At 34.8% G+C, this 27,840-nt stretch overlaps 1 protein-coding gene across 3 annotated transcripts in view; it reads left to right on the top strand.

Moving 5' to 3' along the window:
• The window catches only part of GRIK2 (glutamate ionotropic receptor kainate type subunit 2), a gene marked incomplete at both ends in the record, with an annotated part of 637,516 nt that overhangs the window by 399,835 nt on the left and 209,841 nt on the right, over positions 1–27,840 (top strand). For all 3 annotated transcript variants that reach the window (XM_080806625.1, XM_080806626.1, XM_080806627.1), the window contains one exon: positions 7,065–7,178. In XM_080806625.1, the coding sequence (XP_080662751.1) occupies positions 7,065–7,178 (114 nt within the window). The remainder of the gene's footprint in view (positions 1–7,064; positions 7,179–27,840) is intronic.

Raw genomic sequence — 27,840 nt, 5'->3', positions numbered from 1 at the left:
TCGATCCCAGGACCCTGGGAACATGACCTGAGCTGAAGGCAGAGGCTTTAACCCACTGAGCCACCCAGGTGCCCCTGGAAATCAGTAAATTTGAGAGCATACAATTTCCTATTTTGGCCTATCAGAGAATACCAAATATTGACTTTTTCCTTCCGACTCCTGAATTTGAATTAAACATGTATACTAAATATAGCTTTTAAAGCATTGCTTTTATTTTATTTTTAAGATTTTATTTATTTATATGACAGAAAGAGACAGCTAGAGAGGGAACATGAGCAGGGGAAGTGGGAGGGAAGAAGCAGGCTTCCCGCAGAGCAGGGAGCAAGGAGCCCGATGTGGGACTCAGTCCGAGGACCCCGAGATCATGACCTGAGCCAAAGGCAGCCGCTTAAAGCCTGAGCCACACAGGCACCCCATCATTGCCTTGATTTTAAAGTATTTTCTGAACTACATTTTTAATTTTGGAAAAATGACACTTAATTAATTGAATGTTGCCATGTTGTTATATTTGAGAATAGTTAATTCAGTGATTCAAATTTTATTTAAAAAATCAAAATTAACACCTGTCTCTAGCTCTTTCCTAATATTTAGAGTTGACTTTGTCCTAGACAAAGATAAAAATCCTAAAGGTGAAAAATTTATGTTTGGATTGGTCATCCCTTCTTGTTAGATGATTATATACTTACTGATTTATTGTTCTTATATTAACACTAGAGTTCTCAAATGGTGAAATTCCAGACCCTGCGGAAATTGGTGATAGCTAGTTTTAGGAAAGTAATTAACTGAGGGGTTCTCTGCATGGTCCTCCCAGGCCAAATTACTTAACATATGAAGGTAGCTCAGTTCACAGGTATTTGTTCTTTACTATGAATTCTTCCTCTCAGGTAGGAATTACTATGAAATGATTCATGCTTATCTCTGGGGCATCGTGTGTGAATTCCTTCTAAAGTGATCTGTTAGTATGTGATCCAGTGGAAATAAACAACAATTAATTACTATTAGACCATACTGTTATTGGACATCAATACAAATAACTATCTCTACTTTTCTTATTTATTTATTTGACAGAGAAATCACAAGTAGGCAGAGTAGCAGGCAGAGAGAGGGAGAAGCAGGCTCCCTGCTGAGCAGAGAGCCCGATATGGGGCTCGATCCCAGGACCCTGGGATCATGACCTGAGCCGAAGGCAGAGGCTTTAACCCACTGAGCCACCCAGGCGCCCCTATCTCTACTTTTCATTTAAAAATTGATCATTGGAAGGGGGGAGGTAATTGAAGAGAAAGAAGTTTCTAATTTGCTTTCAACACTTAGCAAAACAACTATGGTGTTGAAAAGGTTCTGTTTTTATACATCACACAATATAGGCTTGAAACCTGACTTTGTAAATTATCTAGAAAGAATGGGTATACTAGTTAATGGAAAAAGATACATTCCACCAGTGTACATTTGATCAATTGGAAAGATAACTCATCTCCCAAATATGAGTTAGCATTTAACATCAATACCTTCCATATGATTTCCATTTCTCAATACCTTCAAATAGTACTATCAGGGATGTCCTCTCTTCTAAAAGGAGTGGTAAATACCCTTCAAACAAACTATACTTAATGTGTCATATGATTGGAGGTAATTAATTATTGGGAATATTTTTTTGAACACTTATGAAGGAGACTCCACATTGTGCTAAGACTGTTTTAAACATAATATACAGAGTGGTTTCTTGTGATCGCCATGCAGATCTTCAGAAAAGTACACTGAGGCTCTTTAATCAAGATAGATCTATGCCACAATTACTTTATCATACATTGACGGACACTTAGATTGTTTTTGTATTTTGGATATTGTAAATAATGCTGCAGGGAACATGTGGGCATACATATATTCTCAAGTCATGTTGTTGTTTTGTTTTCATGTTTGTTTTTGGGTAAAAACCAGAAGTGGAATTGCTGGATGCTATAGTAGTTCTATTTTTAATTTTTTGAGGAACCCCATACTGTTTTCCATAGTTGTTACACTAATTTATATTCCTACCAATAGTGCACAAGTCTTCCCTTTTCTCCACATCCTTACCAATACTTTTAATTTCTCATCTTTTCGACAGTAACTATTTTAACAGGTGTAAGATAGCTCACTGTGGTTGTGACTTGCATATCGCTGGTGATTAGTGATGTTGAGAATACTCTCATGTACCTGTTGGCATTTCTCTATCTTCTTTAGAAAAATTACTATTCAGATTTTCTGCCCATTTTTATTTGGATTGTTTGTAGGGCTACTTTTTGCTGTTGAGTTTATGAGTTCTTTGTATATTTTGGATATTAACCCCTTATCAGATGTATGATTTCAAAATATCTTCTCTCGGTCAGTAGATTGCCTTTTAATTTTATTGATGATTTCCTTGGCCTTGCAGAAGTTTTTAAAAATGATTTAGTCCCATCTATTAATTTTACTTTTGTTGCTTTTGCTTTTGGCATCAGATTAAAAAAAAAAAAATCACCAAGTCTTATGTCAGGCATCTTATTGCCTAAGTTTTCTTCTTGGAGTTTTAGGGTTTCGGGTTTTAAATTCAAGTCTTTAGTCCATTTTGAGTTAATTTATATGTATGAAGTAAGATAGTGGCTCAGTTTTATTCTTTTGCATGTGGCTCTCCAGTTCTTATTGAAGAGACTGTACTTTCCCCATTATATATTCTTGGCCCCTTTGTCATAAATTAATTGGGTATATACACACACACACACACACACACATACATATATATATATATATAGACTTATTTCTGGATTCTTGTTTTGTTCCATTGATCCATGTGTCTGTTTTTATGCCAATACAATACTGTTTCAATTATTATAACTTTGTAGTATAGTTTGAATTCAGGGAGTGTGATGCCTCCAGCCTTGTTCTTTTTTCTCAAGATTGCTTTGGCTATTTGGGCATGTGTGTGTGTGTGTGTGTGTGTGTGTGTGTATGTGGTTCCATACAAATTTGAGGGTTATTTGTTCTATTTCTTTGCAAAATGTCATTGGAATTGTGATAGGGATTGCATAGAATCTATTAATAGCTTTGGGTAGTAGGGAATTTAAGAATATTGATTAAGGATAGGGATTTTAACAATATTGATTCTTCTAAGCCATGATCATGGAATATCTTGCCATTTCTCTGTGTTTTCTTTAATTTCTTTCATTAATGCCTTGTAGGGTTCTTTTGGGGGGTTGGAGAGGGGTTGAATATACTTGATATACAATGTTACATTAGTTTCAGGTGTACAACACAGTGCTTCAACTTCTGTATACATTATGTTATGCTCACCACAAGTGTAGCCACCACCTGTCCTCATACAACACTATTACAATATCATTGATTATATTCTCTGTGCTGTGCCTTTTATACCTATGACCTATTCATTCTATAACTGGAAGCCTGTTTCTGCCAGTCCCTTTCACCCATTTTGCTACCCCTCTACCTCTGGCAACCATCAGTTTATTCTCAATATTTATAGGTCAGATTCTACTTTTTGTTCCTTTATTCATTTATTTTGTTTTTAAGATTTCACATGTGAGTGAAATCATATGATATTTGTCTTTTTCAGTCTAACTTATTTCACTTAGCATAATACCTTCTCGGTCCATCCATGTTGTTGCAAATGGCAAGATGTCTTTTTTATGGCTGTGTAATATGTGTGTGTGTGTATAGATAGATAGATATATCTATATATATATATATCTTTAGAGTTTTCTGTGTATAATATCATGTCATTTGCAAATAGAGTTTTACTTCTTCCTTTCCAATCCAGATTTTTTTTTCTTACCTAATTGCCATGATGAGGACTTCCAATACTGTGTTGAATTAAAGGGGCAAGAGTGGTCATCCTTGCTTTGTTCCTCATCTTAGAAGAAAGGCTTTTAGCTTTTCAGCATTTAGCATAGCATTAGCTGTAAGCTTGCCATATATGACCTTTTTTTAATATTGAAATACATTCCCTTTATACCACCTCGTTGCGAGTTGTAACTCTACTTAAAACAACTCTGTGAGGTCAAGAGTACTTAGATATCTTTATTCCATTTTAGAGCTGAAAAAAGTACTGTAAAATTTTGATTAAATCATATAATGAAAAAATTATGGTTCTGAAAATAGATTAAAAGAAAAAAAAGATTGTCTTAACTTAGCTTATGGTACTTATGATTAAAACAAAACAAACAAAAGACCCACTTCTGACAATCCCTCAATCGCTAAAAGGTTTTGAATTACACATTTCCTGTAGACTTAAAATCTAGGGATCATACAAATTTTTTGATTTAAAATTTAAAATTAAAATTGATTTAAAATTTCATGTCACTAAGATTTCTGAAACTTTATAATATTCTATTTAGAAATCTAAGCTTATAAAAGGGGAACTGGAACCTCTCCACCCAAATAATACTAGAAATAATACTAGAAAAGCAACTGACAGAGAATGAAACCAGATAAATATATTTAGATGAGTGGACATTTAGCTAAATTATTTTTTATAAAAGTAATCATGGAGAATGATGGTAAACGAAATTGGCAAAATTTTATATTAGTGATTTGGGTAGAAAGTTGAAAAACTAATTGATCAAGCTTGAGGATGTCATTGGGCAGATGACAGTGGGCAATGATGTTTGCCAGGTCTTTGGCTTGTAGAATTACACATCTGAAAAAATCTAGCTATTTAGCTAATGGTGAAAAAAAAAAAAAAGAAATAAAGAAAATCTAAGGGGACAAATGTGTAATAGGTATTAATTATAGACCGGGAGCAGAAAAGTGACAGTCACTGAAAAATCCGATCTGCAGATGTATCTTGTTTAGCCAACAGTGTTTTTTTTTTTAATGATTTTGAATTTGAAACACTTTAAGCAGGTCAGCAGGCGTTCTAGGTTTTACAATATCCTCTCTGTCCTTCCCTGTCCAGGTTCCTAATGGGGCCTCTATTAGCCCTAGTGATGCTTTACTAAGAACTTGAAAAAATCATTTGCTCTGGGAGCATGCAGCCCCAAGGTACACAGCTGTGAGAAGAGCAGGGTCTGGATTGTAGCAATTACTTGCTATTCTGCCTTGAAATTATGTAAAATTTAAAAAATGCATACCTTTGCCTAGAAATTCTTACTTCTGGCTTATGCCCTCTTTCTTCACACATGGATGTTAGTTACCTCTCTGGCCGCCGAAGGCCTTTCATTATTGACGCTAAATTACAATTAGACTCTGACTTTATGACATCATGGTAGTCATTGTCTAAAGTAAAGAAATTTAATTGAAAGTAAATAATTTATTTTGGAGAGAATGCTAAAATCAGTATTTTTTTTCTTTTTTTTTTCTCACTATATTATCTGACTTTTTCCTGTATTGACACAAACATTAAGAGTATATAGCTTTTAGTGGTAAGAGGAAAGTAAACTCAATATAAGAAAATATGACAAGGGATTTATTTTTTTTTATTTCTTAAAAAATATTTTCTTTATTTATTTGAGAGAGAGAGAGTACACGCAAGCAAGGAGGAAGGGCAGAGGGAGAGGGAGAAGCAGATTCCTCACTGCAGGGATCCTGACTGTAGGGCTTGATCCCAGTACCCTGAGATCATGACCTGAGCTAAAGGTAGGTGCTTAACCGACTGAGCCACCCAGGTGCCCCAAGAGGTTTTTTTTAGACATCACTAAAAAAACAGTATATGGAATCCCCGATATAGTTAATGTATTTTTGAAAAAAAATATACTTGGGTTTGCACTTACATACAACTATTAGAATGGCATATCTATTATCCTTATGAAGTACAGAAATTACTAATGTTTCTACTTTTGTGCTTCTCCAATCAGAGGGAGAGAGACATCTTAATAGGTTACTAAGAAAACTATGCAAACGAAAAAAAGATTGAAAAGAGTAAATGTGATGAAATATAAAAAAGTAAAAATAAAAAGAATCATAATATTTAAGTTGGATTAGACCTTTGTTAGCATATTTAGGTAGACCAGGGTAAATATTACCTGCTAAATTAATGTCATTTTAAAATTATTTAATTGATATACAAAGCTTTATTTTAAAGATAAACAGAAAATTGATAGTTCTCCTTCCCTTTGAATGAACATAGTGGGTAATTGGCTAGAGGGATATGGAAAATAAAGTTTATTATCCATCACTCCTAGGTTTGAGAGGGTGGAGAAAAGAACTACTGGCTCCAGTCTTCTTTTGCCTCTGTCCTTCTTCAGTGCTGACCACCATTATATGGCAGGGCAGTGGTGTCAGAGCACATAAACCACCCAATGTATGCGTTCAGTGACATCCTTTGCTTAGATATGTCTCCCAGAGGTGTGCTGTATCATCTCATAGGCTGTGTTCAAGGGGGTATAAAATGTCTGAACACTGCAAGTATGTGACTGAATTATTAGAGAGTATTAGTTAAAGTACATATTAAATAGCATACAAGTGGAAGTATTAGAATGTGTTGCTCAGATGAGATTGTGCTGTAATCTTTCCTTGGAGTATTTTGAATGCTCAAAGGTGTATTTATAAAGTCTCCAAAGGTAATTCTGGTTATGAATTTGCCCTAGCGGAGGTCATGCAAAAAAACCCCCAAAAAACAAAAAAAACAAAATCAGTGCAGCTCTTAAGTTTGCCTTCACCTATTAATTTATCCTGGATCCCCAGATTTTGCTCTGTCTTTTAGCTTCATCTGTATAGCATGGCATGTTATCTTTGTAATGAGAGGATGAGATAGATCCATTACAGTAAAAGATATGCACTATTAATGAGTTTCTAGCCAGCTATCAAGGTATCATCAAATGTGGTTTATCTTGGTGAATGAAAGTTTGAATGGAAAATTAAACTCCCATACTGACTGTAGAAGTGCAGTGGATCATTTTGTTCTTTAATGTCACACTTCACTGGACACACTTCACAGAGCAGTGAATCATGCTTAAAACAAGCAGCCTTTACTTTAACGACAGCAGATAATGCAGCAGAGGTGAATAATAAGTGTTAGCCGTCTTAACTTTCTCCTACAGTACTTTCTCCCAGGTGCCTGATGGACAATTTTACAAAGTCCATATGCTATTTTATAGATTGGAACTTGGGATCCAGCCAGTGGCCTGAATATGACAGAAAGTCAAAAGGGAAAGCCAGCCAACATCACAGATTCGTTATCCAATCGTTCTTTGATCGTTACCACCATTTTGGTAAGTATTTGTTTTTCCGTTTTTTTCAGATAAATGTAGATAAACATGGAAGTGGATTAAGAAGGACATTATAATTTGAACAGTGAAGAATAAAATGTAATGTATTTTGTAGTTATTTAGCAACTCCTGTGTAACAAAGGAGTTAAGATTAATCTAGCCACAGTTTTATGACATTAGTTTTTAATGATGTATTAATGTTTGGGCTGTTTATATTGATTAACAATACAGCTTTGTGTATCACTAGAAACATAATGTAATGACATGTCTACAAAATTAGGTATCATTGAAGAATTTTCAGTGTTTGTTTTTTTATTATTTTTTTATTTTTTTTATTAACATATAATGTATTATTAGCCCCAGGGGTACAGGTCTGTGAATCACCAGGTTTATACACTTACCAGCACTCACCATAGCACATACCCTCCCCAGTGTCCATAACCCAACCACCCTCTTTCTAACCCCCTCCCCCTGGCCACCCTCAGTTTGTTTTGTGAGATTAAGGGTCTCTTATGGTTTGTCTCCCTCTCGATCCCATCTTGTTTCATTTATTCTTTTCCTACCCCCAAACCCCACACATTGCATCTCCACTTCCTCATATCAGGGAGATCATTTGATAATTGTCTTTCTCCAATTGACTTATTTCGCTAAGCACAATACCCTCTAGTTCCATCTGCGTCATCGCAAATGGCAAATGGCAAGATTTCATTTCTTTTAATGGCTGCATAGTATTCCATTGTATATATATACCACTTCTTCTTTATCCATTCATCTGTTGATGGACATTTGGTTCTTTCCATAGTTTGGCTATTGTGGACATTGCTGCTATAAACATTCAGATGCGCGTGCCCCTTCAGATCACTACATTTGTATCTTTAGGGTAAATACCCAGTAGTGCAATTGCTGGGTCATAGGATAGCTCTCTTTTCAACTTTTTGAGGAAACTCCATGCAAAAATTTTCAGTGTTAAGATGTGAAAAATGTATTGAGATGCAGATTATAAATAAATTACGTGAAGGACAGCATGTGAACTTTTCTTCTGTTTTTATCTCCTGCAGATATATTTTAGAGGGCATGTCATTTATTTTTCAGGATTTTTTTTCTATTATAGCTGTATTTTAACCTTGCTTTCAATTGTTTTCATCATAGAAAATCACTTTTAGTTTATTTATCTCCTTAATAAAATTAAATATAACAAGTACTTTTCTAAGCCAGAAAAATTTTCACCAGTAACAGACTTAATAGTGATGCACTGGATGTTTATATGCCTCTTATAATTCTATATTTTCTTTAGATCACGTAGTAATATTTACTTACTCCTACAATACCATTTGAAATGGGAATTTTAATTTTAAAATAATCAAGGAGCTCTTATATTATTCAGTGCTTTCTTCCAACAGAATAAACTTATCAATGCTAGTTCTTGTGTCTTTCCAGGTAGTCAATAGGAATGTGAGATTAATGTTCAGAACAAACCACCACACACTTAGCATTTGTATAAAATCTAAATTTGATTTATGGTGCCAAATCAAGCCAGGAGGAATTCATAATCTAGTCCGTTTATTAACAATGAGGGATGTCAGATCTTTAGGCATGTCAAAATAAAATAGCTTGGGTTAAAGACTCTTGATAATGAAGCAAAGCTGGTAATCATGAAATGACAGTGTTGGAAGTTCATGAGGTTTTTTAATCACTCCCTTGCTGAGAACCTCAGTGAATACTTGCTCCCTATCCATCATATCCAAACTTCCTAAATTCTCTTTATATCTCCCTCTTTTTTCAAAGGTACTCTCATACCCACCAATTTATTGGCCTTGTTCTTCAGTTGAAATGCTCACACAAGTTGCTAAGACATCTTTTTTTCTGCCTGTATGTCCTGGATCGCATTTCCTCTTGTTAGGACTATTGCAGTAACCATACAACCATCTCTACTGCTGACATCCTTCTTCCCCTCTAATGAAGAGTGCACCCCACTCTTCATTATAATGATCTGTGGTTTTCCTGTTTCCCCTTTTTAAGTATAGTGAATCCCTATTATTTAAAAATGCCTCAAATTTTGATCCTGATGTTCAAGACCTTCTATAATCTTGTCTTCTCCCACGTTTCCTTCCTTGTTTCCTATTATTCCTTTTCAGTTAACCCACTCCCATGATTGTGTTTGCCCTGTTCCTTTTGTCTGTAATACATTTCTCTCCATTTCTGAGATAGTTTTGTACTTGTCAGTACTTTATATTATTTAGAATTAATATTACACTATTCTTTGCCTACTTCCTGTGGCAATATTTCACCAAACATCACTGAACATTTCTTTGAGGAATAGGAACTGATTATGTCTCCTATTTTTACCTCATATGTGTCTCTACAATGCTCATAATGAGTGCTATATAAGAGACATCTGTAGTCTTCAATAGTTGGCACTTCTTTCTGTGCTCTCCTTGATCCAGCCAAACTCCCAGACACATCACTTATCTTATGGCTCCAAAACTTTGCTCGTTCTTTCCATTTCCCTGTGAGAATCCTATTCATGCTTCCAGACCCATCTCAAATGACAACCACTCCATGAAACTCTCTGATCTCTCCATTAAGTTGTGTGTTGTCATGGGGGGTGTCAAGGGTGGGGAGATATACACATTATGTATCATAATACTCTATTATGGCACTTACTATGCTTACTATGCACTGTTTTTTTTATCTTAGAAAATGTGTGTGTGTGTGTGTATGTATATATATATATCTATATCTGTGTGACCATTTAACATGAATCTATATAGGGCCAATGATCAAATTTTGCACTTTTTTGATATTTCAATGTCAGAGAAAAGTGCCCTAGACATAACAAGTACTCAAATATTTGTCAAATTAAATTAGATAAACAGTATTTAATTAAATGGAAAATTAGAAGAAGTAAGCAACTTTTGAATGATTATATTTAAATATTTTTCATCTGTGAAGGTTAGTGCAAACTTCTTGTCCAAACAAAACAGGTGATTAAGACTTCCCATATAATTTCTCAATCTTAATTACTCAGGGTTGTTTTATAAGAAGTATTCAGATATTTTTCTCAATCATGAACAATTTTGCACCTATTGATAAACGAGTGGTATTTAACCTTATTTCCATATTAAAGCCAGGCATAAAATTTTTAAAAATGCACTTGTACCCCAAACACATTTCATATCTTTTGATACAGTATTTCTGAGCTTTGGACGTTGGAAATCTTCATTTTTTAAAAAAATTCCACAGTTAATTCTGATCTGTAACAATGATTGAGAACAACTGCTCAGATCATGACTCTAACTAAGATGTAAGATCAACTATGGAGCCATACACTAGGCTTACATTTTGAAAGATAAATTATTTCTGTTTTAGAGTATGTCCCTCTCTTGGTCTTTAAGTGAATTTGATATTTATTAAAAGGAAAGTCATTTTATTTTTATATCACTTCGTGAAAAAAGTCTTCTTCTGGATACTCTGATTACAAAATATCCACACTCGAGAAAAAGCAGATTTTAAGAAATTAGTTACCTTACTTAGTAAGTGTCATTCTTGATGTAGTTTACTGATGTTTATATTTTATAAGGAGGCTATGATCATTTAATTTATATTTGGTTATTTTGTTCTTTTCTCTCTTGGAAAAATCTCAGAGGAGATTCTGCCTGTGTTGTGAATAATGATATCTCCACAAAGAGAAGTTGTGGAGCTACCAAAGAGAACTTCACTTATGCTTCTTGTTCAATATATTTATTGTGTGTCTTAAGAAAAAACAGTGAAGTATTCTAGGATGTGACATTATCAGTGTGCTAATCATAATCAGTTCCATTTCTCTTGAATTTATTTTTATTCACTCTTTTATTTAACAAATATATATTGGAAGATGATGACATGCTATGAGCTTTGTTTGATGAACAAAATAGACACAGTGTCTGCCCTCAGGGAGCTTAGAAAACGGTAAGGATTCATAGGGAGGATTACACACAGATTTACACACATGTGCATGCGCACACACACACACACGCCCCAAACTTTGTGATTAGGATAGAAGAAAAAGATAAATGGGTTAATGCTTTTTACAGGATAATCCTGAGTTAAACTGGGAGTCAGAAGGGACAGGACAAGTCAGGTAAGCCTCCCTGTAGAGGAGTAGACAATAGGATACCTGAAGCTTGAGAAGGAATTAGCAAGGTGAAGAAAGAGAAGAAGAATGTTCTTGGCGGGGAGAATGGGGTAAGCAAGGAAGAATCTTGGAAAATTTGCAAAATGGAAAGAAGACCGGGATGATGGGGGCTAGTGCCTTGGTCTGTTTCTCAGCTTTACAGAATAAGATTACATAGACCATTACCAAAACACACACACACACACACACACACACACACACACACACACTTACATACGTACATATGGCAGACATTTATTGAATGCCTGCTATGTGCTAGACCCTGTTCAAAGCACTACTCATGTATTTACTCGGTTAATTGTCACAGTAAACTTTGGAGGTAGATACCATTATTAATACTATTACAATTGATAAAGCTCATGTCCTGATTGCTGAAAGAACCAGTCATGGGCACATAGCCAAAAAGTATAGTAGTGGGACTTCAACCAATGTGTTTAGTCAATTTGAACAACTAGTACTATGAAATGAAAACTCCATTGACCAACCTTGAAAAAGTCTAGCAACTATAGTTAATGACCAAAATAACATCTTGATTGAGAGTTGTTCCCCTAAAACAACACTTCTCATCCAGAAATCCCACATATACTAGAGCACTATTGCTGTCACAGGTGTCTCCAGTTAGACATTTCCCTCTGTAGAGGCCAAGATTAGACTATGCTTCGTTGGATATTTTGGACCTCTCACTTCTCTCCTCTTTTAATGTAGCGCTTGTTTTTCTTCCAGCCTTTTTAAACCATAATTTCAGATTTTTCCAGACAATCAAAATAGTATTGGGACCCATCTTATTTTTTTTCTCTTAGGCTTGAGATTAAGGACCTTGTTTATAAATATCTTTTACTCCCCTTCACAACAAAACCTGTGCCCGATACTTTGTATGAGTGCAGCATATAGTTCTATCATGGAATAACTCATTTTAGAAAGCCTTAAACATTTAAAAAATGTTTATTTTTTTTTTTAATTTTGAATGAAGATTTATGATATCATATAATTTAGAAATTTATGTAACTTCACCTGCAGATCTGGACCTAAATCTTCAGTCTTCTTATGTCCTCTCCTTAGTATACTTCATATTATCTCTCTCATCTTCAGATTTCAAGTTCAGTTGCTACTTTTTTTTTTTTTTAATTACGTTATGTTAGTCACCATACAGAATACCCAACTTTTGTATCAACGTGGATGTGACTGGAGGAGATTGTACTAAGTGAAATAAGTTCAGTTGCTATTAAATTTCTCTTGCTTTTTGTGTTTGTTTTTATTAATGGAACTAAAAATTTAATCTTAGAATCATCTTTTCATTTATGAGGATTTTATTTATTTCATAACAATGTTAATATATAAATTCCTAATGTCAAAAATAATACACAAAAATACTGATTCTGAACAACACAAAGAGTGCTCTTATTTATTTTTTAAAATTATCTATTTTTATATAGAGTGCTTTTAGAGAATAGTATGTGCTCTTATCTTCAGTTTATAATCTGATCCTGTTGTCCTTACTGTTAGCTGAGGGCAATATCAGGTGCCTGGGTATTTAAGTTCAGACAGGGAGGGCCTGTTTTCCCTCTGAGTTCTTGGTTTGCAGCAGATTTTTTTTGGGCCTGTCTAAATAAGTTGAGGGCTTCCCACTGTGCTATCCCTGTATAGCAATTGATTTTTGTCCATCAAAAATTACTAACACTTAAATGTCACTGTACATGTTCTTTCCCAAGGTGGCTAGTAGCCCTTCAGTGTACAAATGACTATGAATTTAATTTTTTTTTTTTTTTTTTTTTTTTTTTTTTTTTTAGAAAAATCACTTATTTTATCAGGGGTTCTTTCTGCCTGGTTACTCAATGAATTAAAAAAAAAAAAGTGCTTGCATCTGCAACTTAGTCTTATTTTTCTTAATTTTATTTTTTAAATGTTCCTAGTACTTCCTGGAGGGTTATATAGTTCAGTGTCTAGTTTACTTGCTTAGGCTTGTAAAGCTTTATTGTCGCAGCCCACAGATACAGGAGGCTTATCTGGGAGCAAGCTTCCAAGGACAATGGGAAGGTTTTACGGTACAAAAGATGAAGTGACCGAATCATCGCCTAAATGGTTCTGCAGCTTCTTCCATAATAGCAACAAAAGCAGATTTCTAGGGCTTCGTATCTGCCACTGCAATACATTTTCCCTTGGAGTCTTCTCTGTCCATTGTTACAGAAGGACTGTCAAGCACGTAGTTCTTGTTAAAGTTGCTAGCATCAGGGCTCGGGAACCCAGACACTGCAGCTTCACAAAGATTTTCATTCTTAGAAACCCTTCCACCATTTCTAAGCCATTTTAAACATGTATTGTGGAGATAATAAGATCAAAATAATTTAAGAAAGATAGAGTAAATATCCACACGCAAGAACTACTTAAGTGTTAACGTCTGAGATGAGAGTGCCTCATTCAAACTCAGACTCCTCTGACCCTACTCCTGCAACTGGTTTGTTGAAAGGCAACTGAACCTTTTCTCACCGTATTTTTTCTTCTGTTTCAGGGATCCTGCTGGCATCACATTTCTCTCTCTCATTCTTCCTTTAATAGCTCAATGCATTTTATTTCAAATCACTATTAATATTCTCTTAGACGTCCACATCAGCTAGATAAACGTAAGACTACTGCTGGTGCTGCCATAGAGAAATAAAGTTGTGTTTTAATGTGAAATTAGACAAGATTTTTTAAAAAGACTTTGTTTTATAGTAAACAACGAACCTAGAGCTCGAACTCACAACCCTGAGATCAAGAGTTGCATGCTCTACCAACTGGGGCCAGACACCCCAAAGCATGATTTTTAAAACTTAGGGTCTTAGTCTTTAAGGGTTTTATAAAGGGCCAGCTTCTCCTTTTTTTTAACCACATAATATCCAATACACTCACATACATGCTTCTTTAATCCTTCTTTATTAAATCTGCTTTACAAATGTCACCATAATAAAGATTCTCAAGTATTTTTATTTTGTTGTTATATTCTTTTTCATTGCCAACATTATTGTCAATACTGTAATTTTGTCAAAGCTTATTTTATTATGAACAATATATTAAGTTTGGTATGGAAGAATGAATAAAGAAATCTGAATCTTTGGTTCAGCTTAACTACAGCAAACTACATGGAAATGCAGTATTTTTGCTCTAGTTTTCCCATTGTCAAAGATACTATCATGATAGAGCCACGTAAAATTATACAATCTCAATTTTGGCAGCAGCTTTGATCTGAGTGGATGTCCAATATCAAACTCAGCATGCATCAAACCTCCTTCTTCAATTCAGACTTTACCATACCTCTTCCTCCTCTATTTCCAAACTGTTTATGTTTCCAGTACTTTTCTATTCACTCAAACCAGTGATTTGCTTCTTAGATACCTCAGTCTCTTTAAACCCCATATTCACAATTTAGATATCAATAATAATAATAATAATAAAAGATGGTTATTCTTATAATATAATATAATAATAGATATATTTAATGCATGTAAATATATATTTATAAAAATATAAAATAAATGATTATAATAATAAATAAATAAATATTATAATAAATTATTATTTATTATTATAAATAAAAAGATGGATTATTCTGAGACCGTTTAACAAAAAAGTGAGTCAAGGAACATTTTGAACTAGTGAGATATGGTCTGTTCATGGATAGTATGGAATGGGAGATTTATAGAGTCTGATTTGAGAGACATTGTACCTACGGGGAAGACGAAGAGATGACAACATTGTAAACTCAAGTAGAGATTTATTGGGGGTGGATTACATGAGGGGCAAAACCAACTGAGGAATGTAGATGAGGACTTCAGGTTAAAAGCTAAGGGATGGGGCATTAGCCTTGTCACAGAGCACGGTAAGGATGTTGGGAAGGGAGATAGTGAGCTCTATTTAGTCATCAATGAATGGAGATGTTGGCAATAACTTTGGTGTACTCAAACCTTGATTATTCATGTAAGAAGCTAATAAATTAGATTCAGAAATGAGATGCAGTTTAGAGATTAGCTAATAGGTACAGTCTCCTTTCCCATCAAACCTTTTACTGGAAGAGCAGTGAAATGGCACATTTGATTGATTTGTGCTTGAGGGTTTTTTTTTTTTTTTCTTTTCTTTTCCTCTTTCTACTTTCACTTAGGAATTAAGTTAATGAAATATTTAATGGCCAAACTACAAATACCAGTATAAAGACAGTGACAGCCAAAATCTCTGATCTAAACAGGTAATTCAGTGAAGTGGCAGGATTAAATAGCAGATCAGTATTTACAAAAATATGAATGATAATCATAACCCAACTCTTCCCTTAAACCCTATTGCTCTGACATCAGTATCTTTCCTGAAATATTGGTGAACAGCACAACTAGCAAAATTTTAACCCTTTCCTTAAAAGTTAACTTCAACATATTACTATTATTTCTGTAGAGTTATTATTTTTATAGGATTTGCTGTAATTTTAAATGATTATATTACATTTCAGGGAGAAAGATGTCCTTTTACCTTCCCAAATCCCAGCAGATTTCTGTAGATACAGAGTAAAAACAGAAACTTTTCTTGGAACAATAATTATGGCCAATAAAGGCTTAGATTTATTTATACTTGTATGTCATGAAAATTCTCTGTAGTTATACTTCTGAAAGTAGGTAAACACAGTTTGCTGCAACTAAGAATGCGGTGGTTATGTCTTCAGTAGCATACTAAAGGATCTGTGTGTGTGTGTGTGTGAATCAGGTATTCAGAAGAATGTCTTTGCTTGATAATCTTGCAAAACAAAACCAAAGAAAGGGGACAAAACTTTGTAAATTGCCTCAGATTGCACCTAAATCCTGAAAAGAAAAAAAAAAAGTAAGAGGTAAATAATAAACACAGTATATTAAAAAGTTATTAAGGTACAACTTTGCTCTACAGGTCTTCTACATTGTTTTGTTGGTGCTTTAAAACCTAAGTTCCAGATTCTAAGAGTTATTCATTTTCTATCCAGGAAGTTCACATTAAAGTCTCTTTTTAATAAAGTCTTGAGATATTGAAATGGGGTTTGTTTTCCAGGCAAAAGAACAATAGATAAGCACATGTGGAGATTCTCTTCTCAGTAGTTTTTGATCCTAACAAACCAGTCATTCTTAATATTGCCTTTTCTTGAAAATATTAAGTTGTTCTGATGGTAGCTGCTAGGTTTTTTTCCACTTTTTTCTCCTGGTATTCTCACTTCCCACCGTGATAACCTATAGTGCACCCTAGGCTTCTGACATGAATGTTAATTAGGGATGGCAGAACTCAGACTTAAAGAGCCATAGTGAATAGAAGGAATTTGAAAGACCAGGATTCAGACAATGACAAGTCCTTTCTTAACTCTACAGCGGTAAAAGCACAACAGTTGGAATGGCGGAGGCTCAGGGAAGAAATAAATAACACGGTCCTGTCTATGTAATAACAATCAACTGTGCTGTTATTTGTGCTGATCTTTTGCTTATTTTTGTGGGTCATTTCTTGTGACTGTGAATTGGAAAATATTGTTGGCCTGTCCAGTTAAATGTCTACATATTTTCCCAATATTTACAGCAGTATAAATCATTAACATGTATTGAAATGCTAATACTTAAACTAATTCTCTTAAATCTATGATCCCTTTCCATTTTTAAGATCAAAGTTTACTACCTAAATTTTATGAAACTTCCTTAATATAGCTAAGAAAAAAAATTGTAAGACTAGTTTAGAACGATTAAAATGTAGTTTGGACAGGGGTGGTGAGGAAGTAAAATTACAAACTTGAATTGTCTGCAGACCTTTGATAGTCTGAGAAGATATAAAACCAAATAGTCATTGATCTTTACAAATGTTAATGATACTAGATGCTTGTTAAATGTCATCAGGCTTAAAAATACCATTTTAAATTAATGCAAATGAATACCTTGTAAATGAATCATTTATGTATAACAATTTTCACTTCTGATTCTTTAAAAAGTACTTTATAAAACATGATCTACTAAATAAGCACTAAAATTTTATGCCGTAAGTTTGATAGAGAATTCTTTTATTTTTAATCATCTTCCAATTATAAGATTCAGTTTCCTCTATCCTCATTAACCAAAAGTTAGCTAATTAAAAATAAGGTTCCAAAAATCTCTATTATTTTTCACCATCATAATAAATGTTTCTGTGAAATTTTCTTAAATAATAACTGTATATGTTATGTATACATATATATCTGAAGCAATTTAGGGTAAATATAATAACCATTTTCAGAGGAAAAAACATGCAAACCGTTTAAAGTTAGAACATGGGAATATTGCTTCTTTATTCTGCTTGGAGGTGTTTGACTATGGCTGGCTTCTTACCTGGCAGATGGCCGGGCATCCCTATGCCAGCTGTGGAGCAGGACACAAGGGCTGGACGGTTACTTTAGAAGAGCTACTTGCAGTGTTCCCAGGTCAGATCTAGATAAAGCAAAAGAGAAGCGGAAAGAACAAAGCGTAACCTTTCCCTTCCTTAAGAACCTCGTTTTCTGTGTAGGCTTGTCCTCTATTTTTCATCTTTAATTTACTCTGTCGGTACCAGAGTTCATTTTCTAAATTCCAGTGTTGCTTTTATAGTGTAAATTATTAGAATCGTCGGCTGATTTGTAATCAAAGTACTCACTACATGTTTATAATGAAAGCTATCTTTGTCACCATCGTAAAAGATATACCTTCTCTTAACTTTCCAATAAAAGTCTCAGGAAGATTCGGGGAAAAAAAACTCAACATAAAAGCGACAAAAACATAGTGATACATAAGCTAAATTTAAAAGGAGACATGCCGTAATTCCAGTAGAACATCCATCACATAGAGTTTATGGGGACAGATTGTTGATCATTTTTTAAAATAGCATGTTTGTGGATCTTACTTATGAGTTCAAATGATGTGATTTTATGTTTTTATGCCAAAAATATAGGAAAATAGTTTATTTTACATTTCCCTTACCTCGAGTCACTTTGTGGAAATATTTCTTATTTAGAGAGCTATAATTAATTGTCTTTGATTAGGAATTTAATCATACCTTTTATAGATAGCTAAATTTCATCTCTCCCTTTACTAATTTTTATTGCTTTTGTCTGTTTTATTTTTATTTGCATTTGATGAGAACTTCATCCTCTGAGCCTGTTTGCCTCATTTTAGTGGTATTTTTCCTTTTTATTTTATGATAATAGATTTATTCTCAAGAAGACTTTCCATACCTAGTTTTCAAATTCATTATTTTTCAGGAATTATTGAATACATGGGTCATCTATACAGGTAATCATGAATTTTTCTAGTTGTACTTATTATCCTGATGAATGTATTAATCAATTTCTGAATGGTAATCACAGTTGTATTCCAGAAACAAACTATTATTGGTTGTGATTGAAACATATTTCAGTGCATAGCTATGTTTTATTTGCTATATTGTTTTTAGGTACTATTTGGTAGTAACTGCTCCATAGCTAACAGCATCTGACTATTTTGTTAGCTTGTTATGTCAGTGTTACGCTAACCTCATTTAGGAAGACTGGGACTGGTTTCACAGCATTTCCTATGCTCTGAAGCAGACTGGGTATCATGAGATCATTTGTTTCATATTAGGTTAAAAATAAAAATTCCACACTATTTACATATTTTCTGGAAAGATTTCTGAAATATTGGAATTTCTTTTATAGCCATCGACCTATTCATTTTATGACTTCTGTTTGAATCAATGTTATACAAGTTTTATAATCTCTACTGAGTCCCTTTCTCATGTGAAATTCTGTGTTTTTAAGGTTTTTCTTTTTCCTTAGAGTTGGTTAAGTAAGAGAACTTATTTTATTATTGTTATTTTTACTAAAAGATGTTTATAATTTAGTCATTTCCTTCTTTCCTATTCACCGCTTTACTGACTTTTTTCTATTGCCTTATTTTCCTCCCTCTGCTTTTCTTGTGTTTTTTTAGCTGTCAAATTTCTAGCTATTTATTACCTAAATGTTCCATTTATTTATTTCATTTTTAATTATTTAATGATAATTTCATATTAGGGCTAATTTTTCTCTGAAAAGTGCTTTGAAGATTTTTCTCCTCCTCCTCCTCCTCCTTCTTTTTTATTAAATGAAAGTAGCATAGCTTTATGGTTAGCAGAGTGCTATGGAGTCAGGCAGAACTTTCATCTCTCAAACTGCACCAGGCTTTGAAATTCAGGTAATAGTCATTAAACAATGCATTTAAGTAATACACGTTTTCTGAAAATTCTTTTTAAATTCTACACATTTCTTTAACCGTCTTGAGAAAAATTTAGACTTAACTTAGTTCTACTAAATGTAGTCTTTATGGTCTTTTAAAATGTCAACTTTGTCATTCTTAGGGTTGTTATTTGATTGGTGCCAGAAAGTACTTTTTCCCTGTTTTGATGAAGAGTGTATGTTTACTAATTTTCATTCCTTTCGTAAATTACAGGGCAAAATGACTAGAATATAAAATTCTTAAATTTTTCAAGACTTTTTTCTTGAAACATTTTTGATATTGTTTTCATTGGCATAGTTCTCCTTTTCTGGTTAGCCAGTTTTATTTTCCACTAATTAATGCTTATGAAACTATTTTTTCCTTTATCTTTGTGACTGATTTTTATGCATTTATTTTGGCCAGGGTGGGCCTCGGTAAAAAAAAATATTTTTAGGGGCACCTGTGTGGCTCAGTCGGTTAAGTGTTGGCTCAGGTCATGATCTTAGGGTCCTGGGACTGAGCCCTGCGTCGGGTTCCCTGCTCAGTGGGGAGTCGGCTTCTCCTCTGTGCCTGCCCCTGCTTTTGCTCTTTCTCTCTCTCTCTCACTCTCAAATAAATAAATAAAACCTTTAAATTTTTAAAAAATCAGTTTGCAGCTTTCTATGAAAATATCACTAATTCATCTTCAGATACTCTTACCAAGCTTTAAAAAACTTCTCAGTATAGGCAGAGGTATCAGATTACCAGTGAGTTTCTTCTATGTCTTTGGAGGTATACTTTGAAGCCATGGGCTCTGCTGCAAACTGGTCTTCTTCTGCATTAGGCCTCTTACTCAGCTATCATCCTGGACTTCATTTCACCACCATCCTGAAAATTCTATTTGCCTTTCTTCTTTACTAGAGCCCCACTTCCTGGATTCTAGGATTCTTATTTTTTAAATTTTTTTAAAATTTTGTTAGAGTATGAGCTGTAATAGCATTCTGAGAAAGGTCACATGAAAGACAAACATTGTAGACCTTTGTACACTGAAAAATACTGCCTCCTGGGTAGAATCATAGGTTGAATTCTGTGGAAGGCATTGCTCCATTCGTCTTCTCTTCCTTTTGCAGTCAATCAGACGTGCGTGGTCATTCTGATTCCCTATCCTTTGGATGTGCACTGTATTTTTCTACCCTGTGGGTAATTTAGGATCATCTTTTTATTCCCGAAATTCAGAAATGTCATGAATGATATGCTCTGGTGTGTAGAACTTTTTTAAATTAATATTTGAGGGGGGCCTGGGTGGCTCAGTGGGTTAAAGGCTCTTCCTTCAGCTCAAGTCATGATCCCAGGGTCCTGGGATCGAGCCCCGCATCGGGCTCTCTGCTCCGTGGAGAGCCTGCTTTCTCCTCTCTCTCTGCCTGCCTCTCTGCCTACTTGTGATCCCTGTCTGTCAAATAAATAAATAAAATCTTTAAAAAAAAATATTTGAACATTGTCTAGAGTTTAGATCCATGCTGTCCAATTATAGTAGCTAAGAATCACACATGGATGTTGAACATTTGAAATTTAGCTAGATTGGATAAAGATGTGCTGTTAGTACAGAATAAACACTGGCTTTCAAAGATTTGATATTTAAAAAAGAAGGAAAATATCTCAATTTTATATTGGTTATATGTTGAAATATAGTACTTTGGATATATTAGGGTAAATAACATATACTATTAAAATTAACTTAACTGTTAATTTTTTTTAAATGTGGCTAGTAGAAAATTTTAAATTACATATGTGACTCCTATTCGTGGCTTGCATTATATTTCTATTCAACAGAGCTGGTCCAATATCTTGCTGGGATCATTCAGTCTGGAAACACGTATTCTTCAGCTCTCAGATATTTTTAAAAATATTATTTATTTAATAATTTCCTCTTTGCCTTTTTCTCGTCTCTCTCCCTCTGGTTTGGGCTGAGTATTATACATTTCAGCACCACATAAATGACAGTTTCTGTTTTTTTGTTTTATTTTTTTAAAGATTTTTTTATTTATTTGTCAGAGAGAGAGCACAAGTAGGCGGATCAGCAGGGCAGAGGGAGACTCAGACCCCCTGCTGAGCAGGGAGCCAGATGTAGCACTCAATCCCAGGACCCTGATCCTCTTAGGCGCTAAACCGGCTGAGCCACCCACGCATCCCCATTTTTTGTTTTAAATGTTGGTGCATAGGCCCCATACCCGGACATTCTAATATAATTTTTGAGCTCATCAAACTTTAGTATTGCTTGAAATCTCCCCAGATGATAATAATCCTCTAATTTTATCATATAATTTCATCTTGTTTTATCTTATTTTTTTTTCAAATTCTGTTTTCTGAAATAGTTCCTCAACTTTAGTCCATCAACTGTTTATATATATAAATAAAAACATATGCATATAAATATATGTAAAACATTTATAAATATATAAAAATATATATAAAACATACTATATATGTAGTATGTATATGTGAATTTTAATGAACTAATCAATATTTATTTATTTATTTATTTAGAGCATTAGTGGAGCAGAAGGAGAGAGAGAATCTTAAGCATGCTCCACACCCAGAGCAGAGCTGCTTGTGGGTCTCAATCTCACAACCCAGAGCCAAATCAAGAGTCAGATGCTTAACCCACTGAGCTACTCAGACAGCCCTGTTGATATTTTTAAGAAAATTTTTTAGAGCAGTTTTAGGTTCATAGCAAAATTGAGAGGAAGGTACAGAGATTTCCTATATACTTCCTGCCCCGACACATGCACAGCCTCGTCCATTATCAACATCCCCCAGCAGAGTGGTACATTTGTCACAATTGATGAACCTTCACTGACACATCACCATCACCCAAGTACATAGCTTACATTTCAGTTCTTTCTTGGTGTTGCACATTCTGTGGGTCTAGACAAATGTATAATGACATGTATCCACCATTATGAGTAGCCTATGAGTGTTTTCACTGTCCTGAAAATAATGCTTTGCCTGTTAACCCCCTTACCTAACTCCTGGCAATCATTGATCTTTTTATTGTTCCCATAGTTTTGTCTTTTCCAGAATGTCATATAAGTGGAATCATGCAGTATGTGGTCTTTTTGGTTGGCTTCTTTCACTTACTGATATTCCATTTATGATTCTTCCATGTCTTTCAGAGTTCGGTACCTCATTTCTTTTTAGTGCACTTTATTTATGTTTACCTCTTTTTTTTTTTTTTTAAGATTTTATTTGTTTATTTGACAGAGAGAGAGAGAGAGAGAGAGATCACAAGAAGGCAGAGAGGCAGGCAGAGAGAGAAGGGGAAGCAAGCTTCCCGCTGAGCAGAGAGCCCAATGCAGGGTTTGATTCCAGCACCCTGAGACCATGACCTGGGCTGAAGGCAGACGCTTAACCATCTGAGCCACCCAGGTGCCCCTGTTTACCTCTATTTTTAATTTTGAAGAGCTTTTAGACATTCTGATCTTTTAGTAACATTGATTCATTATAATTCCTTTTTTTTTTGAAGTTTTTTCTATTCTTATTTTGTTCCTTTATTTGTGTTTTTATTTTTCTGTTTTATTTCTGTCTTGATGTTAGAGGCTCTACTTGAATTTCTTCAGATGTCTATTCACAGTTTAGAGTAAGGCACTATAAATGGGAATGGAAGCTCTGCAATAGGTGAATTACACCAAGGAGTGTTTTGGGAGGGGATCTGGCCTTCCATCTGGAGGGTCTGACAGATACATAAATCCATGTATCTGTTCTCTGTGTTGCATAATTTCTGAAAGGAGTCCTACAGATTGGCAGCTAACATTCTCAATTAAGAAGGATAAACAGGCTGGAAAACTTACTTTTGACTGATGCAAACTTTAATTTATTCCTCTAATTTTTTTTTAAAGATTTTATTTATTTATTGGACAGACAGAGACACAGCGAGAGAGGGAACACAAGCAGGGGGAGCAGCAGAGGGAGAGGGAGAAGCAGGCCTCCCGCAGAGCAGGGAGCCCGATGTGGGGCTCAATCCCAGGACCCTTGGATCATGACCTGAGCCGAAGGCAGACGCTTAACGACTGAGCCACCCAGGCGCCCCTATTCCTCTAAATTTTAACATGGTACCTATTCTCTCTGAATCTGGAATCACTTGGACTCAATTTCTCCTTCAGTTTCCTGCAAGGGGCAGGGTATGGGAAGGTGAATAGTTTCCGAAGTGTATTGGAGAATTCACCTAGTTTTCTAGTTGGTATAGGGTATGGATCTCTGATCAAGGACTTTTTATGGAGAAATGAATAAAACATTTTTTCAGCTGCCTCCAGGAGACCAAGACTTCTTGGTTTCCTGTTCTCTTATATTTAATGCCAATTCTTTCAAAATGACAGGTGAAGTTTTTTTATCAACTGAATTATAACTCCATATATTCTCAAGAATTAAAATTAAGCAGGTCATGAATTCCAGCTAGATGAGTAGACCAACTTGACTACACTTCCCTGCCATTGTCAGTACACTATTACAATGAGGGAACAGTGGTGCCAGCAGACTGAATTCTGGATCTGTAGTTTTCTATTGGAAGAGGCCATTCTTCTTTTTTGAATAGAATTCATTACAATATTCAGCCCTCCTTTTTCACTTTGCTTGACAACGGATTTCTTAAGACCTGAATATAAGAAGCTTTCTCTCTTAAGTACAGTGAAGCCATTTTCAATGACGTGGTTATACCTTTGTTCTGGTGTTTTGACAACATTCCTACACTACCGGTTATCCTCCACATATAATGTCTGTACATACATGATTCCATGCCCTCAACTTTTGGCAAAACTCTGTTATTCTTACTGTTCACTGTTGTGAGTTTTTGTATTTGCCCATAGCCTTAGAACTACTTTGGTAAGGAGTTAGGAGAGACGGAGCCAGGGCTTGCTGCTCACAAATCTTTGAGCTATATAACAACTGTCAGTAGTCCACTACAGATGGAGAGCAGAGAATGTGGAAGAAAAATGATGGATGCGGGTGAGCAGACAGACAACAGAATAGAAGTGTGGAAGTTTTATAGGTCTTATAAAGAAACTGAGATTTTAATCTATTCAGAATGGGGCAATTTTGAAAGATTTTAAGTACCTAAACAATATGATCAAGTCAGGACTTTAAAAAATCTCCCTTGGGGCGCCTGGGTGGCTCAGTGGGTTGAGGCCTCTGCCTTCGGCTCAGGTCATGGTCCCGGGGTCCTGGGATCGAGCCCCGCATCGGGCTCTCTGCTCAGCGGGGAGTCTGCTTCCCTTCCTCTCTCTCTCTCTCTGCCCACCTCTCTGCCTACATGTGATCTCTGCCTGCAAAATGGATAAATAAAATCTTTAAAAAAAAAAAAAATCTCCCTTAGAATTAGAGATAGAATTGTAGTTTATGACATATAATTTGGTGAGACTAACCAAGATAATTTTGCAAGAGTGAGAGGCTGATAAGGTCCAAACTATGGCAATATCTGAAGGCTTGGGAGGGAAGGATGTCAGGGTCACAAGATATATAGGGTGGAAAATGGGGAATATATAGTAACAGTTTACAAATTGAAGTTTAAAAGGAGGTGAGAGGTTAGGAAGATTTTATTTTCTTCCTGCCGGAAACATAATTGATGTAAAAAAGCAGTATTGGGGTAATAAAAGATGAACAGGTTACATTTAAATTTCCTGTGGTGTATCTATCGGGTTGGCAGTTAGACATATAGTTCCATAGCTGAAGAGAATGATCTAGACTGGAGATGAGATTTGGAGTTATCAAGATAGATCATGGTTGGCATCATGAATAGAGGAGATACTGTTCACTTGGGGAGCACTTGATGATTATCAGTGATTCTACACCACTGCACCTTTCTTTTCTTTCCTGATATTTCTGTGGATTATCTCCTAAAACTTGTTCTATTCTATTTGGCTATACATTTAGAGCCTGGGATAGGAAAAAACAAGCAAAAAACCCCACAAAAACACACTGTCTTTTGAGAGAGGCTCAAGAGTCCTTTGTCCATATTAGTAAGGGGGACACTTGTGAGATTTTCAAGACCCATAAGTCCTGGATTATGTCAGGTACCCCCAACCTAATTTTACTTTCTGATCAATATCTGATTATTAGGTTCTGATCTTTGCATTTTCAATCACAACTTGATTACTGGACATTGATTCCTAATTGTTTCTTTTTATTTGAGATTTAACTGGTACTTTTAATGGCAGACTTTATCTTAACCTCACCACAATGATTCAAAAAGGAAGGTACAGAACTCTTCTCCTGGTAGAAAATGTATACGTGTTTTGCTTTACTGGCATCACTGAAGTGATTTCCTCTAGAAATCCAGAATAACAGATGAGTCCCCAGGTCCTTATCCATTCATCAGTCAATGTATTTCATTAAGTGCATTCCTCATAAGACATTTATGCCATTTATTTATGTCATTAATTAGATGCCTAAACGAGAATGTATTATTGAGTCCTATAAATTTTATGTTCTGAGTTCTCAGTTTTGGGTCTATGTAGGAATTGATTTAAAAAAAAAACAACTCATGAGTTTGTTTTCACCATCTAGTTAGAATAAACCAATATTGGACAAACAAAGAAACAAAATGTTTTTTACCACTTCATCTGAGAACTAATAGAAAAGAAATGTCTCTGCCACGTGCCTGTTTGGACAACATTTCATATTATATGCAGAATATTTTATACTTCATTCAAATGTGACTAGAACCACTGACCATAAAATATTTGCTTATAATATGTCACAGCTTTGCATTCTTTCAAAAAATCAAATTTATATCTTGCCTTTTGAACTTCTAAATTTGCAATTTTTGGCAAATATGATGTTTTCTAACATTACAGGCAAAACGCTGCTTCCATAATACAGTGAGTGCTTTCTATGCCCTGTAGCAGCGTTCATCATTCAGTTACATCAGAATTTCATAGTATGCGCCACTGTTCTGATAGGTATGCAGTGAGGGACACACTACAACGATTGTGTGGTTAAATGGCTTTTGAAAAATATTGAGTTAAGATAAATCCATTGGGTTTCTTTATCACTGAGTCTTTAGTAAATCCATATGTATTGTGGATATCTCAAAGGAATGAAAATATGTAGAATTTCCAAATACTTTTAATTGCAGAATGTTTTCTTGTAAATAAAACTTGTGGAATAATTTCCCAGAACAATATACTGTGCTTAATCTACTAATGAAAATCAGAGGAGCAGACTGTTTCTACATTGAGTTCATATTTGAAATTCATATCTGAATTTAATACCTAATTGAGAAAGGGCTTCTCTGCAGGTTGAAGGGATAAAACGGAAGTCAGAAAATCTGGGTTTGAATCTCGAGTCTGCCACTTAGTAATGATTTACCTTGGGCAAATTACCATAACTTTATAATAAGGGTAATAATGTTGTGCAACTTGAGGTATTAGAAATGAAAACTTGAAAAATATATAACATAGTTCCTCGTACAAAATTATCAGCAAATGATAATATTAAGTGGGGATAAAGTAATCTAAAAAATAAGAAGCAATGAATGGTGCTCACATTTACTATTTTTCCCCAAGGCTTTATAACATCTTCCTCTTATGAACCATCATTCTCCTTCTTCAGGCCATGCACCAGTAAGATTCTTCTCTATGACTTTTCTTACTTCATTTCTCTTGCCTGAGCAACTCTTACTTCTCCCTGTTTATCTTATTTGTACTCATTCTACAATCCATTTTTTGGGTGGCCTTTTCTCTAGGATGATTTATCTAACTTCCTTGGGACATCTTTACTTTTTTTTTTTTTTTAAAGATTTTATTTATTTACTTGACAGAGAGAGAGTTCACAATTAGGCAGAGAGTCAGGCAGAGAAAAAGGGGGAAGCAGGCTCTCCGCTCAGCAGGGTTGCTGAGGCAGATGTGGGGTTCGATCCTAGGACCCTGAGATCATGACCTGAGCCAAAGGCAGTGGCTTAATCCACTGAGCCACCCAGGCTCCCCGGGACATCTTTACTTTTGCTGGCATCTAATGGTCCTTTTACCTATGCCATTTATTCCTTGGGCACTTATGAAAACTTGTATCATTAGTTTGCATTTTTTTGTGTAAATTCTCTATTTTCAACTAGATTAAAAGGTGTTTAGGAGAAGCAACTTTGTTTTACAGTAGGTATTTTAAAGAAAGGTACTCAATAAACATTGGTTGATTCTGTTGAGTCTATTGATTATGAAAGGGCAGCAGCTAAAAGCTCACCATCAATTATGTAAAAAAGAATTTTCAGCAGACACATGCTGCTAACTACCACTAACCATTGACGGATAATTCTCATTGTACAAGGACT

Source organism: Martes martes, assembly GCF_963455335.1.
Source record: "Martes martes genome assembly, chromosome: 6".
Taxonomy (NCBI): Eukaryota; Metazoa; Chordata; class Mammalia; order Carnivora; family Mustelidae; genus Martes; species Martes martes.
This window is presented reverse-complemented; position numbering and strand designations above follow the sequence as displayed.